This window comes from Erpetoichthys calabaricus, chromosome 2 (assembly GCF_900747795.2).
Source record: "Erpetoichthys calabaricus chromosome 2, fErpCal1.3, whole genome shotgun sequence".
In the NCBI taxonomy this organism is placed as follows: domain Eukaryota; kingdom Metazoa; phylum Chordata; class Cladistia; order Polypteriformes; family Polypteridae; genus Erpetoichthys; species Erpetoichthys calabaricus.
This window is the reverse complement of record NC_041395.2, coordinates 95563959-95581318: the sequence shown is the minus strand read 5'-3', so window position 1 is coordinate 95581318 and position 17360 is coordinate 95563959. Positions and strand designations below refer to the sequence as shown.

General features: G+C 41.7%; 1 protein-coding gene across 1 annotated transcript in view; it reads left to right on the top strand.

The window, feature by feature from the left end:
* The window catches only part of LOC114645301 (Golgi-specific brefeldin A-resistance guanine nucleotide exchange factor 1-like), a 243866-nt gene that overhangs the window by 26887 nt on the left and 199619 nt on the right, over positions 1–17360 (top strand). Inside the window, 1 exon segment of the mRNA XM_051922496.1 lies at positions 1251–1382. Within this exon segment, the coding sequence (XP_051778456.1) occupies positions 1251–1382 (132 nt within the window).

The following is a 17360-nucleotide window of genomic DNA, read 5'->3' as shown; positions in this document are numbered from 1 at the left end:
GGCATGGTCAGAAATAACAATTGTGTCATACTTAAAAGATTTAATCGCAGGCAATAAATTATTATCTATTGTGGCACGCGGCTGGGGGTGGTAACAATCTGATACATTTTTATCCTTTTTTAGTTAAATCTGACTGAAATTTATCCTGTTAATTCTTATGTTTCCTTCTGGCTTTTTGCTTTGTACTAATTAAAAGACCACCATCAAACCATTGAAGAATATTATCATTTTTAAAGGGCTTTTACTTAAAATGTTTTCGTTTTTAATGGTACAGTATTCCCTCGCTATATTGCGCTTCGACTTTCGTGACTTCACTCTATCGCGGATTTTATATGTAAGCATATTTAAATATATATCGCAGATTTTTCGCTGGTTCGTGGGTTTCAGTGGAAAATGGGTCTTTTAATTTCTGGTACATGCTTCGTCAGTTGGTTTGCCCAGTTGATTTCATACAAGGGACCCTATTGGCAGATGGCTGAGAAGCTACCTAATCAGAACACATATAAACATATTAAATAAAACTCCTCAAATATATTGTGAGCAGGGGGGCTGTTCACACTCCTAGAGGATACGGACGCTCCTCAAAAAACGCTGAAAGACTACCTTCACATTGCTCCCTACCTTGCTGGGCTTACTTGTTGTTTTGTTGCACGATATGCTTCCTGCATGGTGCTTCGCATACTTAAAAGCCCAAACAGCACCTATTGATTTTTGATTTTTGCTTTTCTCTCTCTCTCTGACATTCTGTGCTCCTGACGCGCACTCCTTTGAAGAGGAAGATATGTTTGCATTCTTTTAATTGTGAGACAGAACTGTCATCTCTGTCTTGTCATGGAGCACAGCTTAAACTTTTGAAAAAGAGACAAATGTTTGTTTGCAGTGTCTGAATAAAGTTCCTGTCTCTCTACAACCTCCTGTGTTTCTGTGCAAATCTGTGACCCAAGCGTGACAATATAAAAATAAACATATAAACATATGGTTTTTACTTTGCGGATTTTCACCTTTCGCTTTCTGGAACGCAACCCCTGCAATGGAGGAGGGATCACTGTATTAGAAAGCATCTTATATGGCATTAGAATGTATGCTTTTTTGGGTTATCGGACATTTTGTCTAGGTTTAAGGAGAACTTGAAAGTAGTACAATTCAAATACAGTGTTGACTGAACTTATTAAATAATGTAAGTCTCATTAAATTGGATTATTTACATGTAAGTGCATCTTTTAACAATTTTTTTTGTTAATCTGTTGCAGAGCTTTCTGATATTGAGCCCATTGAGTTTCATAGACCCTTTTTGGAAGTGATAAAATCTGAAGAAGTTACAGGACCTATTACAGAACTGGCTCTTAAATCTGTAAACAAGTTTCTGTATTATGGATTAATAGGTAAATTGTTAGATCACAATTAATAATGCTATGTACATAATGTATCTGCTCCAAATATAGAATACTGCAGAATGTTTTATTTAACATTTTAAACTTACAATTTTCACATGATTTCCCAATTGCCATTTCTGGCTAAAGTGTTAGAAATAATATTTATTCATAATCAATTGGTTGATCATCTTAACTCCAATGATTTATTTGAGATCTACCAGTCTGGCTTTTGGTGTTTTCATGGTATTGAGACAGCCCTCCTAAAAGTATTTAATGACATCTTTCTCGTTACTGACTCAGGTGGGCTCAAGTCCTTGTCCTCTTAGACTTTTCTGCAGCTTTTGACAATATTGACCATGAGATGTTGTGGCTTGAATATCTGTTGGGCTTAAAGGTGCTGCTCTTAACTGATTCAGGTCATATTTTACTGGTAGACACTTTTCAGTGTCTTTTTAATTCCTCTCTCATCTACTGTTCCTGTTAAATGTGGTGTTCCTCAGGGATCCATTTTGGGTCCTATTTTATTTCCTATATTTATTCATCTTATAGGAGGTATTTTCAGGAAATTTTTAATACTTCTTTTTACTGTTATGCTGATAATACACAGGTTTATATTCCTGTGTGTAACTCTGCAAGTAATCGACTGCACAATTGTCTTTTTGATCCCCGATCCTGATATCTGGTGCTTCGGCCAAAGCTCAAATTGGTCTTGAACTTCTTGGCTCTTTTGCTGACTTTGGCAAACCTCAAGTGTGCTATCTTGGTGTCATTTTTGACAGTAACCCCTCTTTTGAGAAACAGAGTAACTCTGTAATAGAGTTGCTTTTTCCAGCTTAATTTTTTAGGTAAGGTTAAACCTTTTTTATCACCTAAGGATCTTGAGAAAGATACTCATGCTTTTATCTTTTTTTGGCTTGATTACTGTAACTCGTCGTATTCTGGTATCAGCAAATCCCTGATATGTAGATTGCAGTTGGTTCAGAATTCATCTGGTCATTTTATAGTTGGGGCAAGAAACCTTGATTCTGTTTCTCCAACATTAGCTTCTTTAAACTGGCTGCCTGTTAATTTGAGAATTGACTTTAAAATTTTGTTGGAAACTTTTAAATTGTTACGTGGGTATGCTCCTAAATATTGATCAGATTTGTGTGTTTTACACCAGCCATCCGGAGAACTTTGATGTACCTGTCAGTTGTCTCTTATGGTCCCTCACACTAAGTTTAAAACTATGGGGGACAGGGCTTTTGCAGCTGCTGCACCTAATTTGTGGAACTTTAGCTCATTACATTAAGGAGTCACCTTCAATTGAACTGTTTAAAACTAGATTGAAAACTCATTTCTGTTCTCTAGCTTTCAGTGACCTTCACTGATACTGATGGTTTCCCTATTCATAGTCTTCTTCTTTCTTTTTCATCAACTCACTGCTGGCTGCATTTTGTTTTATTGTACTTCTATTTACTTTATTTATGTTCATTGTACATTTTAATGTAAAGCACTTTGGCTATGACATTACTGATGTTGTTTTTAATGTTCTTTATAAATAAATTGACATTATAAAAGGTTATATTTGTTAATGGTTTACTAATTTATTTTTTAGTTCATCTTAAAATATTTGTAAAGAAAAAAGTTGTCTCAAATCATACCTGCTTTATTTAAATAAGTTGTGTACCACAAACACACATACAAGTGATATCAAAAATGCTTTACAAAACAAACCAAATTGACCATCCAGTACTGCTTTAATAATTAATTTAGTCTGCTAGTGTTGCATTCAGATTAAAAAAAGTATGTATTCATATATTTATATTTGGGTTAAAAAAAATTCTAGGTGCTACATGTATGTTTGTGCTGTATGTGCATTTTTTATATTTTTTATGAATGTTTTTGCGTGTGGTGCATTTATAAAGCATTGAGTATTTTTGAGTTGTATACTGTTGCTTAAAAGATATGCATGTGAAAACTGCAACTCTCAAAAGAATGCGACACGTGAAAGCACAACCCTTAATAAATACAGGATTCTCTGTATACACAAATTGATGTAATCAAAGAGAAAGTGGGTAAGAGCACACTTTGCACTATATCTTTTACTTGTAATCTGTATAAGAAACCCAGACAATCAGATGTGATTGCTGAAATACGTTAGTCATTTGTTTGTTTTTCTAAAGCTGGCAGCGCATAGCACGATTTGTAGTCTGTGACGATGTCGGACTAGCCATGCCTAGAATTAAATTATACAACTGCAAAATGACTTACCAGCACAGTTTAAAATTTCCAAGATATTATGAGCTTGCTACATTCTAAAAGCCAAACAATATGCTGCCTCTTTCCTTGGGGTCTGCATTGTATGCTTTGTATTTCCTGGTGAGCAGCGATAGATTAACTGTTGCATGTACAACAACCCACCCCTACCACTTTAACCAAAATTAACCTGTTTGATTTAGTTAGTGCAAGTTGCAGACTGCTCTGACTGACTTGCAGGGAATGGAACATACCCCTGTAGTTGAAGAGTTTTGGAAACCTTGAAAGACGTGGCTATAGGCTGATTTTTAGAAGTCATGTGTAAAGACAGATTTGTAAAATACCTCATTATTGCATAATGTGTCTGGAGTAAGTCTATAGTATGCTGAAGTTAGTGCAAGAGAAACAAAACCATTCTTTTAGATTCAAATATCAGTTTTTGCTGTTGAGTATTATTTTTGCCATTGCATTTGAATAGTAAAATATGATATGACAGCCTTAGTCCGGATGATGTTCTTACTCCTTTATCAACCAAGTTAGACTCTTAAGTGTAACTGTACTGGGTTGGGAACCTTTTTGAGGATACATTGATGAATGTTAAGTAAAACAAACACAAACTAGAATGAAAGGTAAGTAATGCAGAGAAACATTCAAGTGCACTGACTCAACCAGATGGTAGTAATTTAAATAACAATGGAATCACAAGAAGGATTGGGGTTTTATTTGCAAGCAAAGTTGATATCAAGAAGATGGTATTCCGATAAATACGTCCAGGATGTGAAATCAGAATTATAAATCAAAGATGTAATGGAAGAGTTGATAACCAAAGTAATTTTACAAAAGCAGAGCTAAGACTAAAGTCATAGTCCATCCATTTTCCAACACGCTGAATCCGAACACAGGGTCACGGGGGGTCTGCTGGAGCCAATCCCAGCCAACACAGGGCACAAGGAAACAATCCTGGGCAGGGTGCCAACCCACCGCAGGACACACACAAACACACCCACACACCAAGCACACACTAGGGCCAATTTAGAATCGCCAATCCACCTAACCTGCATGTCTTTGGACTGTGGGAGGAAACCAGAGCGCCCGGAGGAAACCCACGCAGACACGGGGAGAACATGCAAACTCCACGCAGGGTGGACCCGGGAAGCGAACCCAGGTCCCCAGATCTCCCAACTGCGAGGCAGCAGCGCTACCCACTGCGCCACCGTGCCGCCCTAAAGTCATAGTCAACTAACAAAAGAATTTTGTTCCAAGAAATCAGATTTACACTTTAATGATAAAACTAGGTTTTTTTTTTTTTTTTTTCCTGTATCAACAAACTTGGACAAACTAGGAAGTATACAATGCTGACATTTGTACACTTGAGCTGGCGATGTCATGCGATGGACACTTTTGGTTGACCTTGCATAGCAGCTGCTTGGCAACCACACCAAACAATAAAAAATGTAAATAAAAAATGAACCCATGGTGTTCCCTAGTACGATGCATTGTGGTTGGGTGTTCGTTCTTTCTTTGTTTCTTTCTTTCTTTCTCTCTCTTTCTCTCTCTCTCTCTCTCTCTCAAATACAACTTACAAAAATTAAAATCATGACGGCAAGGGACAGTGAGATGATATCTGTGAGGTCCTGATTGGAGACAGATGTGCTGACAGTGTGAGACAGACACAGCTGAAGGTTTTTGTGTTTTCTGTGGTATGAGAGTTAATTAAAAAAAAATAAAGTGAATTTTGCTCCTAAACATTTTGGTTGCTGCTAAGGAGCTGTGCAGTTTTTTTTTTTTTTTGTTAAAGCTTTTTTCCCCCTTTACAACAATTTTGACTTTTTTTTCACCCACACAAGAGCAAAATCAGTTGAGTGATTGAGAAAAGTTACTTGTACTTGTTTTTGTTATCTATATTTAAATTAGCATTGGCGAGGCACGGCAGTAAGCAGCAGTAGCTGACACTGACATCTTTGTAAGTAAATAACTGGGGTCATAGCAACGAATAGTTAAGTAACAGAAGCAATGGTTCTTAGTAGCGAAACAAAAGACGGCAGCTGGTCTTCTGAGTGGCAAAGAGAAGGGCTCTGCAGTTTGTAGGCAGACTGCTTGCGTTAAGGTGCAGCAAGCAAGATTGTGTCTTTGTACATGTTTCTATCCTCCACAGCTCACTGGTTATAGTTTTCTTCTGTTGGCTGCTCCTGTTAGGGATTGCCACAGCGGATCATCTTTTTCCATATCTTCCTGTGCTCGGCATCTTGCTCTGTTACACCCATCACCTGCATGTCCGCTCTCACCACATCCATAAACCTTCTCTCACAAATTGCTCCTGACAGTCTTCTCCACCCATTCCACTCAGCCTGCACTCTTTTTCATCTTTTTTACAGTCCCTGTTACTCAATACTGTTGATTCCAAGTATTTAAAATCCTCCACCTTCAACAACTCTACTCCCTGCATCCTCACCATTCCACTGACCTTCCTCTCATTTACACACATGTATTCTATCTTGTTCCTACTGACATTGCTCTCTAGAGCATATCTCCACCTCTCTAGGGTCTCCTCAACCTGCTCCCTACTCTCGCTATAGATCAGTGTCATCAGCAAACATCATAGTACATAGAGACTCCTGTCTAGTCTCATCTGTCAACTTGTCCATCACCATTGCAAAAATGAAAGGGTTCAGAGCTGATCCCTGATGTAATCCCACCTCCACGTTGAATGCATCTGTCACTCCTACCGCAGACATCACCACTGTTGCACTTCCCTCGTACATATCCTGTACAACTCTTGCATACTTCTCTGCCATTCCCGACTTCCTCATACAGTCCTATGTTTCTCCAGATCCACAAAGATGCAATGCAATTCCATCAACACCCTCAGAGCAAACATCACATCTGTGGTGCTCATTCCTGAAACCATACTGCTGCTCACTAATCATCACCTCCCTTCTTAACCTAGCTTCCACTACTCTTTCCCATAACTTCATGCTGTGGCTCATCAATTTTATCCCCCTGCAGTTACTACAGCTCTGCATATGCCCTTTATTCTTAAAAATTGGTACCAGTACATTTCTCCACTCCTCGGGCATTCTCTCACTTTCCAAGATTCCATTAAACAATCTGGTTAAAAACTCCAGTGCCATTTCTCCTAAACACCTCCATGCTTCTACAAGTATGTTATCTGGACCAATGGCCTTTACATTCTTCATTCTCTTCATAGCTGTCCTTACTTCCTCCTTGCTGATCTGTTGCATTTCCTGATTCACTATCACCACCTCATCCAACCTTTTTCTCTCTCATTCTGTTAATTCATCAGCCTCTCAAAGTACTCTTTCCATCTGCTCAACACACTCTCCTCACTTGTAAATATGTTTCCATCTTTATCCTTTATGATCCTAACTTTTACCATTTAATCCTTGGCTATGCCCTCACTCTCATCCTCTTCTTGATCTCTGTCACCCTACAGACGACCAACCTATGGTGCCTAACTACACTTTTCCCTGCCACCATTTTTGCAGTCTTCAGTCTCATTCAGATTGACCATCCTACATAGGATATAATCTACCTGTGCATCTTCCTCCACTCTTGTATGACACGGTTTCCCACCTCTTCTTAAAATACGTATTCACCACAGCCATGTACATCCTTTACACAAAATCCACGATCATCTGACCTTCTACATTCCTCTCCTTGATATCATACCTACCCATCACCACCTCATCCCCTTTGTTCCCTTCACCAACATGTCCATTGAAATTCGCTCCAATCACCACTTTCTGTCCTTTGGACACACTGTCCATCACTTCATCCAACTCACTGCAGAAATCTCGTTTCTCATCCATTGCACACCCAACTTCCGAGGCATATGTGCTAACAACATTCATCATCACACCCTCAATTTCAGAATAACCCCTAACCCATTTCTTGTCCCATCCACACCACGATGAAACAATTTGAATCCACCTTTGAAGGACATGTAGGAAGGCTGAGAGAAAAAAGGATCGCCTCCAGTTCTCCTGTGAGATCTGCAAAGACTCCCTTGTTAATTATCAAGAGGCTGTGAAGGCTGCAAGAACGTTTTTTTCAAATGTTATTGTGAGCAACTCTTGAGTATTATTTAGTATTGTTAATGCTGTGCCTAATCCATCTGGGCATTCTGCAAATGCTGGGACATCACTCTCTTGTGATGACTTTTTGCAATACTTTATTAGTAAAATTACTGATATCGGAGCTAACATTGTGCCTGTTGCTCAGGATCCGTCTGTGGGCGTCACTCACTCCACAGTACTTCAACAATTTCAATCATTCTCTAAGTTGGACTTGATGAAAAGTGTGAGTTGTATGAAGCAGTCTTTTTGCCGTCTGGATTTTATGCCTACTCGGTTCTTTAAAGGGGTGTTTGATGTAATTGGTCCAAATGTGCTCTCAATTGTTAACAGCTCATTGCTGACAGGGACTGTTCCTACGTGCTTTAAGCATGTAGTGATTCATCCCCTGTTAAAAAAGGCAAACCTTAATCCCTTGGATTCTAGTAGCTTCCGTCCCATTTCCAAATTACCATTTCTCACTAAAGTCTTAGAGAAAGTTGTGGGTACCCAGCTACAGGCCTTTTTTGGAGCACAGCAATATTCTTGATAAGTTTCAGTCGGTATTCATAACATTTCACAGCACTGAATCGATTTTGCTAAGAGTGACGAACGATCTGCTGCTGGCAGCTCATTCGTGGAAGTGCTCAGTGTTAATTTTATTGGATTTGAGCACTGCGTTTGACACAGTTGATCATGACATTCTGATTAACAGGCTTGAGTGGTGGGTTAGTATTCGGTGTACTGTTCTTAAGTGGTTTGAAGATTATCTCTAAAGGCAGGACATTTTCTATACAGGTGGGTAGTTCAACTTCTCCTACTGCTTCAGTAACCTGTGGGGTACCTCAGGGGTCTGTTTTAAGTGCAGTCCTCTTTTTTTTTTCTTTTTTTTTTTTTAATATATGCAGTAATATATATATATATAATATACCATCTATCCATCCTCTTCTGCTTAACCGCGATCGGGTCGTGGGGGCAGCAGCTTGAGCAGAGATGCCCAGACTTCCCTCTCCCCGACCACTTCTTCTAGTTCTTCCAGGGGAATACCGAGGCATTCCCAGGCCAGCCGGGAGACACAGTCCCTCCTGCGTGTCCTGGGTCTTCCCCGGGGCCTCCTCCCGGTTAGACATGCCCGGAACACCTCACCAGGGAGGCGTCCAGGAGGCATTCTGATCAGCTGCCCGAGCCACCTCATCTGAATCCTCTCGATGCGGAGGAGCAGTGGCTCTACTCTGAGCCCCTCCCAGATGACTGAGCTTCTCACCCTATCTTTAAGGGAAAGCCCAGACACCCTGCGGAAGAAACTCATTTCAGCCGCTTGTGTTTGCGATCTCATTCTTTCGGTCACTACCCACAGCTCATGACCAGAACATACAGTAGATCGACAGGTAAACTGAGAGCTTTGCCTTACGGCTCTGCTCCTTTTTCACCACGACAGACCGATGCAGAGCCCGCAACACTGCGGACGCTGCACCGATCCGCCTGTCGATCTCATGCTCCATTCTTCCCTCACTTGTGAACAAGACCCCAAGATACTTGAACTCCTCCGCTTAGGGCAGGATCTTGCTCCCAACCCTGAGAGGGCACTCCACCCTTTTCCAGCTGAGGACCATGGTCTCAGATTTGGAGGTGCTGATTCCCATCCCAGCCGCTTCACACTCGGCTGCGTACCGATCCAGAGAGAGCTGAAGATCACGGCCTGATGAAGCAAACAGGACAACATCATCTGCAAAAAGCAGTGACCCAATCCTGAGTCCACCAAACCGGACCCCCTCAATGCTCTGGCTGCACGTTCTGTTCGTATAAGTGAAGAACAGAATCGGTGACAAAGTGCAGCCCTGGCGGAGTCCAACTCTCACTGGAAACGGGTTTGACTTGCTGCCGGTGATGCGGACCAAGCTCTGACACCGGTTGTACAGGAACCGAACAGCCCTTATCAGGGGGTCCGGTACCCCATACTCCTGGAGCACCCCCCACAGGATTCCCCGAGGGACACGGTCGAACGCCTTTTCCAAGTCCACAAAACACATGTAGACCGGTTGGGCAAACTCCCATGCATCCTCCAGGACCCTGCAAAGGGTGTAGAGCTGGTCCACTGTTCCGCGACCAGGATGAAAACCACACTGTTCCTCCTGAATCCGAGGTTCGACTATCTGATGGACCCTCTTCTCCAGGACCCCCGAATAGACTTTTCCAGGGAGGCTGAGGAGTGTGATCTCTCTGTAGTTGGAGCACACCCTCCGGTCCCACTTCTTAAAGAGGGGGACCACCACCCTGGTCTGCCAATCCAGAGGCACTGTCCCTGAGGTCCTTGTGATGTTGCAGAGGTGTGTCAACCAAGACAGTCCTACAACATCTAGAACCTTGAGGAACTCCGGGCGTATCTCATCCACCCCCGGGGCCCTGCCACCAAGGAGTTTTTTTGACCACCTCGGTGACCTCAGTCCCAGAGATGGGGGAGCCCACCTCCGAGTCTCCAGGCTCTTCTTCCTCATTGGAAGGCATGTTAGTGGGATTGAGGAGGTCTTCAAAGTACTCCCCCCACCGACCCACAACGTCCAGAGTTGAGGTCAGCAGTGCACCATCACCACCGTATACAGTGTTGACACTGCACTGCAGGGGACTCTGCCAGACATTCCCAGCAGACCCTCACAACACGTTTGGGCCTACCAGGCCTGACCTGACCGGCATCCTCCCCCACCATCGAAGCCAACTCACCACCAGGTGTTGATCAGTTGACAGCTCCGCCCCTCTCATCACCCAAGTGTCCAAGACATGTGGCCTCAAGTCCAACGACACAACCACAAAGTCAATCATCGAACTGAGGCCTAGGATGTCCTGGGGCCAGGTGCACATATGAACACCCTAATGCTTGAACATGGTGTTCGTTATGGACAATCCGTGATGAGCACAGAAGTTCAATAACAAAACACCACTCGGGTTCAGATCGAGGGGGCCATTCCTCTCAAACACGCCCTTCCAGGTCTCACTGTCATTGCCCACGTGAGCATTGAAGTCTCCCAGCAGTACAAGGGAGTCCCCAGAAGGTATGCCCTCTAGCACCTCCTCCAGGGACTCCAAAAAGGGTGGGTACTCCAAACTGCTGTTCTGCACATACACACAAACAACAGTTAGGACCCATCCCCCCACCCGACGGCGGAGGGAGGCTACCCTCTTGTCCACCGGGGTAAACCCCAATGAACAGGCTCCAAGCCGGGGGGCAATAAGTATGCCCACACCCGCTCAGTGCCTCTCACCAGGGGCAACTCCAGAGTGGTAGAGTTCAGCCCGTCTCAAGGAGACTGGTTCTAGAGTCCAAGCTGTGTGTCGAGGTGAGCCCAACTATATCTAGCCGGAACCTCTCAACCTCGCGCACTAGCTCAGGCTCCTTCCCCTTCAGAGAGGTGACATTCCACGTCCCAAGAGCCAGCTTCTATAGCTGAGGATCGGACCGCCAAGGTCCCCGCCTTCGGCCACTACCCAACTCACACTGCACCCGACCTCCTTGGCCCCTCCCATAGGTGGTGAGCCCATGGGAAGGGGGACCCACGTTGCCTCTTTGGGCTGTGCCCGGCCTAGCCTCATGGGTGCAGGCCCGGCCACCAGGCACTCGCCATCGAGCCCCATCTCCAGGCCTGGCTCCAGAGGGGGGCCCCGGTGACCCACATCCGGGCGAGGGATAACGCCATCCAAATGTTTTATTCTTGATAGGAGGTTTTTGTTGAACCGCTCTTTGTCTCATCCCTCACCTAGGACCAGTTTGCCTTGGGTGGCCCTACCAGAGGCATAAAGCCCCGGACAACAGAGCTCCTAGGATCATTGGGACATGCAAACCCCTCCACCACATATAAGTGTAGATATATATATATATATATATATATATATATATATATATATATATATATATACATACACACACACACACACAGTCATATGAAAAAGAATGGGAATTCCTCTTAATTCTTTCGATTTTTGTTTATTATTCAAAGTAGCAACTTTTAATATATGACATGCCTTATGGAAACAGTACTATTTCAGCAGTGACATTAAGTTTGTTTTCAGATCTTTTGTGAGTTGCTTTGAGGATCCCATGCTATCACTCTTCAGAGGAGAGTCAAAGGGAAGCACAACTTGCAATTGATCACCTTAAATACCTTTTCTCATGATTGGACACACCTGTCCATGAAGTTCAAGGCTAAACGAGCTAATCCAACCAATTTGGTGTTGCAAGTAATCAGTATTGAGCAGTTACATGCATTCAAATCAGCAAAATTACAAGGGTACCCACATTTTTGCACAGCCAGTTTTTCACATTTGACTTAGTTTCATACAACTAAATACTGCTTCACTAAAAATCTTTGTTCGGAGAAAACATCAGTACTCAGATGATCCTAGGAAATGAAAGACATACCACTGTTATCTTTTTTGTTGAAAGTAGAGTAAATTATTATGAAGGCTGAGAGGGTTTCCCAAACTTTTTCATATGACTGATATGTAATAGTGATCCCCCGCCTTTCGCGAAAGTTACTTTCCAGACCCATCAGCGATAGGTGGAAATCCGCGATATAGAAAGACCATATAAATTTTTTTATAGTTTAAGCCTTAAAATACTCCTCCCACACGCTTTAAACACATGCAAACTTACTAAAACACACTTTGTAAACACATGATATGTGGATGTCAGGCTAAGGATATAAGTAACATCTCTCTATTATAAAAAAAAAAAAAATCTTGGCAGGGAGGCGAGGTGTGATCTTCTCAGAAGACAATTTGACATCCCGTGAGAGATATTTTAACATCACGCAAGACAAGGCAGTGAGACAGAAGGACTGCTGCTGTACAGGTTTTTAAATGATCGACGTGTGGAGCGACAAGCAGAACAGGCATCTTGGCAAAAGCAGCACAAAGCCAGTAGCTGATCCGTCCACTTCTGCGTAGCGTGCGTTCAGCTCCCTCCCTTCACAAACTCTATATCTATATATAATATATATCTCCTTATATATATAATTTGATTGTATCCATATGTATGGTGTTCGCGTCAATACCTCGACTCAATACAAGTTAGAAGCATGAGTAATGACGGCTGGATATTAACAATGGGCATTGTTTAAATTTTAGCCGATCTCAGATCTAAAATGAGTGACCATCGCAACGCAGCCACAACAGCAGCGGCCGCAGAAAGGATGCATAGGAAACAAAGTCATATGGCTGACGAGGAACGTAGACTTGCTAATGTGACCAGACGTACACAACAAACGGATGAGGAGCGTGCGGCTACAAATGCTATTAACGCTGAAAGAAATCGTGCAAATCGGACACAAAGGACAGATGAAGAACGTGCGCTACAAAATGCTACTAACACTGAAAGAAATCGTGCCAGCCGTGCATAAGCGACTGAAGAAGCTCGAGCAGCCGCAAATGCAGCACGGGTTCAAAGACATCGAGTAGCCCGTGCCTTGCGGTGTGAAAATGCTCAGCGGCACGACATTGCCATGTGCAATCGCACAGATATTATTGAGGACGAAGTTTCGGAGCACCACTCTGGCGCATTAGATAATCTGTGCAAACATTGCAACTCATTCAACTTCACCTGTGAGAACAAGCAAGGTGGAGAATACAACTGCTGCCATAAAAGTCGAGTTTGAATTAACCCTTACAGATACCCTGACAGGTTTAAGAACCTGTTGACATATTTAGACCCAAACTCCAAGCACTTCTTGGAAAATATCAGAAAGTACAACAGTGCATTAGCCTGTGCATCCATTGGCGCACAAATATCCCTGCCTCCAGGCCATGGTCCACATTGTTACAGAATACATGGCCAAATATACCATCAATCTGGACCCTTGCACCCCGGAGAGGGTGAAACAGCAAAATGTGCTCAAATCTATATATTAGAACAAAATCATTTCAGGGACTTAAAAAAACAAATAATTCTTTGCAGAGAAAGTATTGATTTCACAAATGTAGAATTTGTAGCCCGATTCAATCGGGGTCCCAGTCGCTAGTGTGTGTATATATGTATATATGTATATATAATATATATAAAACCATTTTGCTCTATACTAAGCAAGTATAATATCCCATATCATTGTTACGCTGATGATACCCAGATTTACTTCCCGTTGCAATTAGGTGAAATGGAGCCTGTGACAAAGCTTTTTACCTGCTTAGTTGATATAAAACACTGGATGGCACTTAACTTCCTGCAGTTTAAATGAGTCAAAAACTGAAGTCATTCTATTTGGTCAACCTACTGTTACCTGAAATATTGTTAGCACTTTGGATCCACTTGTCTGGCACTTAAAGCCATGTCCTAAAAAATCTCTGGGTGATGTTGGATTCAAACTTGAAATTTGACAAACAGATATGCTGTGGTAAAGAGTATTTTTTAATTTTTTTTTCTACCTCAGGGCTATCAAAAAAGCCATGCCGTTTTTGTTATTCAACGACCTACAAAAGCTCATTCATGCTTTTGTTATGCCTTATTTGGATTACTATAATGCCCTGTATGTTGGTTTATCCCTTACAACACTGTCTCGCCTGCAAATGGTGCAGAATTCAGCTGCTAGAGTTTTAACCAGCAGAAAAAAACAGCACATCTCTCCGGTGTTGGCCTCTCTTAATTGGCTTCCTGTTGTTTACAGGGTGAATTTAAGATTTAAATATTTGTTTTTAAAGCCCTTCATGGGTTGGCTCCACCATATTTGGCTGATCTAATTGTTCCAGATTCGTCAGCCAGGCAGCTGAGGTCTTCAGATCAGCTATTGCTCACTGTCCCTTGGACGTTGTTGAAGCTGAGGGGCGATCGCGCTTTTGCAGTAGCTGGTCCTAAATTGTGGAACAGTCTTCCCCTCATAAGAAGGTCGTCTCCCACACTTCATAGATTTAAGTTTTTGCAACAAAGCACTTTTATACACTTGCTTTTTAGCTTGTGAGTATCAGTGGTTAAATCTTTTTTTTTTTTTTTACTACTGAGTTCATCTTATGTATGTACTTTTTTTTTTTTTTTTGCATAATTTTTTATTGCTATTTGTTTATGTGTTGGTACTTGTGTGTTCATTTATGTGTAATGTTTCCTTTTGGTTTTCTTGTTAGTTCCTTATCTGACTTTTATTTCCTACTATTACCTTTTATTTTATGTAAAGCACTTTGGTCAACTTCTGGTTGTTTTAAATATAAAATAAATCCTATACCTAAAACCACCTCCACTCCACCTGGCTTTACTCCCCTCCAATTTAGTCTCTTCAACACACAATATATCATCCTTCCTTCTCTCCATCATATTGGCTAACTCTCTTCCTTACCAGTCATACTGCCTCATTTCCACTCTCTTTACTTTTCTCTTCTCCTCCTGCCTCCAGACATGTCTTCCCCTCCTTGTTCTTGTTCTTCGCCAACAGTAGCCCAATTTCCGTCAGCACCATGTTGGCCAACTGTACTGATGACGGCGGTATTTTATACCAAATGCCATTCCTGACATAACTCTCCCCATTTTTCAGGGCTTGGGACCAGCACGAAGAAACACACTGGTTTGTCCGTCCACATCACTGGTTATAATCCATCCATCCATTTTCCAACCCGCTGAATCCAAACAGGGTCACGGGGGGTCTGCCGGAGCCAATCCCAGCCAACGCAGGGCACAAGGCAGGGAACCAATCCCAGGCAGGGTGCCAACTCACCGCAGGACACACACAAACACACCCACACACCAAGCACACACTAGGGCCAATTTAGAATCGCCAATCCACCTAACCTGCATGTCTTTGGATTGTGGGAGGAAACCGGAGCGCCCGGAGGACTGGTTATAATTAACTAAAATCCTGGAGCAGACAAGCATTAAAATATCTCAGAAGAACAACAGTTTTGTTTCTCAGGAATAAGTAGTCAAGAAAATGTAAGAACACATGGGAAAGTATTATATAGACTGGTGGTGGGGTGATTGGAGTTTAAATTCTCGATAATCATTACTGAATGCTTAACATATTTTAACAGGAGTTAATACTAAATTCATTGACATTTTCCTTTTATTAAATAAAAAAAAATACTTAATCAGTATTGTCAAAGTTAGAATGCATGCATAATACCTTTGCCACATGAACCAGTGCATGCTGTGATTATTCAGAATACATTTTTAAAGCTGCTTTTGTAACAAGAGGTTTCAAATTAGGTTTCACAATCACTTCATCAACTAAGTACTATTTTGCTAGAAGCAGAGACCAAATCTTCTTCTTTCAGCTGCACCCGTTAGGGGTTGCCACAGTGGATCATCTTCTTCCATATCTTTCTGTCCTCTGCATCTTGCTCTGCTACACCCATCACCTGCATGTACTCTCTCACCACATCCATAAACCTTCGCTTAGGCCTTCCTTTTTTCCTCTTCCCTGGCAGCTCTATCCTTAGCATCCTTCTTCCAATATACCCAACAACTCTCCTCTGCACATGTCCAAACCAACCCAATCTTGCCTCTCTGACTTTGTCTCCCAACCGTTCAACTTGAGCTGACCCTCTAATGTACTCATTCTTAATCCTATCCATCCTCGTCACACCCAATGCAAATCTTAGCATCTTTAATTCTGCCACCTCCAGCTCTGTCTCCTGCTTTCTGGTCAGTGCCACCATCTCCAACCCATATAACATAGCTGGTCTCACTACCGTCCTGTAGACCTTCCCATTCACTCTTGCTGATACCTGTCTGTCACAAATTACTCCTGTCACTCTTCTCCACCCATTCGACAGAATAGATATGCAATTAATGCAGGCTAAACACTGTTTAGAAAATTATTGTGAAAAAATCAAATGAGTAGATATTATTACAGGGAAAAACATTTGCTATTTTTATAGTTTATCCATATTCTTGGAAGACCAGTTGTAGAGACTTCCTGTCACAACCCACTAGCAACCTTCATTGTTATCTTGCTGAGTGGGATCCAAAATAACGATGTGCATATCGAAGCAAAGATATCATTGCAGCACAAAATGAAATATTGAATATTTGAATATTGTTTATTTACTTAGGAGCTAAGGTAATAAGCATACATAGATTTTTAATTACAAACTACAAAATACAGGACATGCAGAAAAATTTTGAAGCTATTGTAAATTTCTAATGGTACGTAAATGTAATAAACTGTTAATTCTACAAGTTCATGACATCTTCTTGCCGTCTTTCATTTAGTAAACAAATTATTAACCCTTAATAAAAATAGCATTTATCGAAAAATAGATTATTAGGTGTCTATAGGTGAGTAAGATGTTTACTATTATGTGTGTAGCAAGTGTTAACTACATAACAGGATTGGTTTTAACTGCATTGAGACAATGGCCTACATGGAGTTGCGAACTGCATCTCAGATGCTCCGATACTATTCTATGCTATGTAAGTGCATTTCCAGCCCGTTTCACTAATAGACACTGCATATTCCATTGTCTTCAAAAACCCAGCGAGTGCCACATATTTTGGAAACACCCTGAGACTTGACATAGCTTTTTGAGATGTCAAACATAATGAATGACCTGATGATTTAATAGTGTATATTGATAATTATTTTTAGCGTTATTTTGCTGATTGCAGTATTTGGAATTAATATATAAAATGGAGTTTGGTCAGCATTTAAAATAGTACTCTGAAGAAACATGTTCTAATTGATTTTCATTTTTTTCCCCTCCCTGGAAT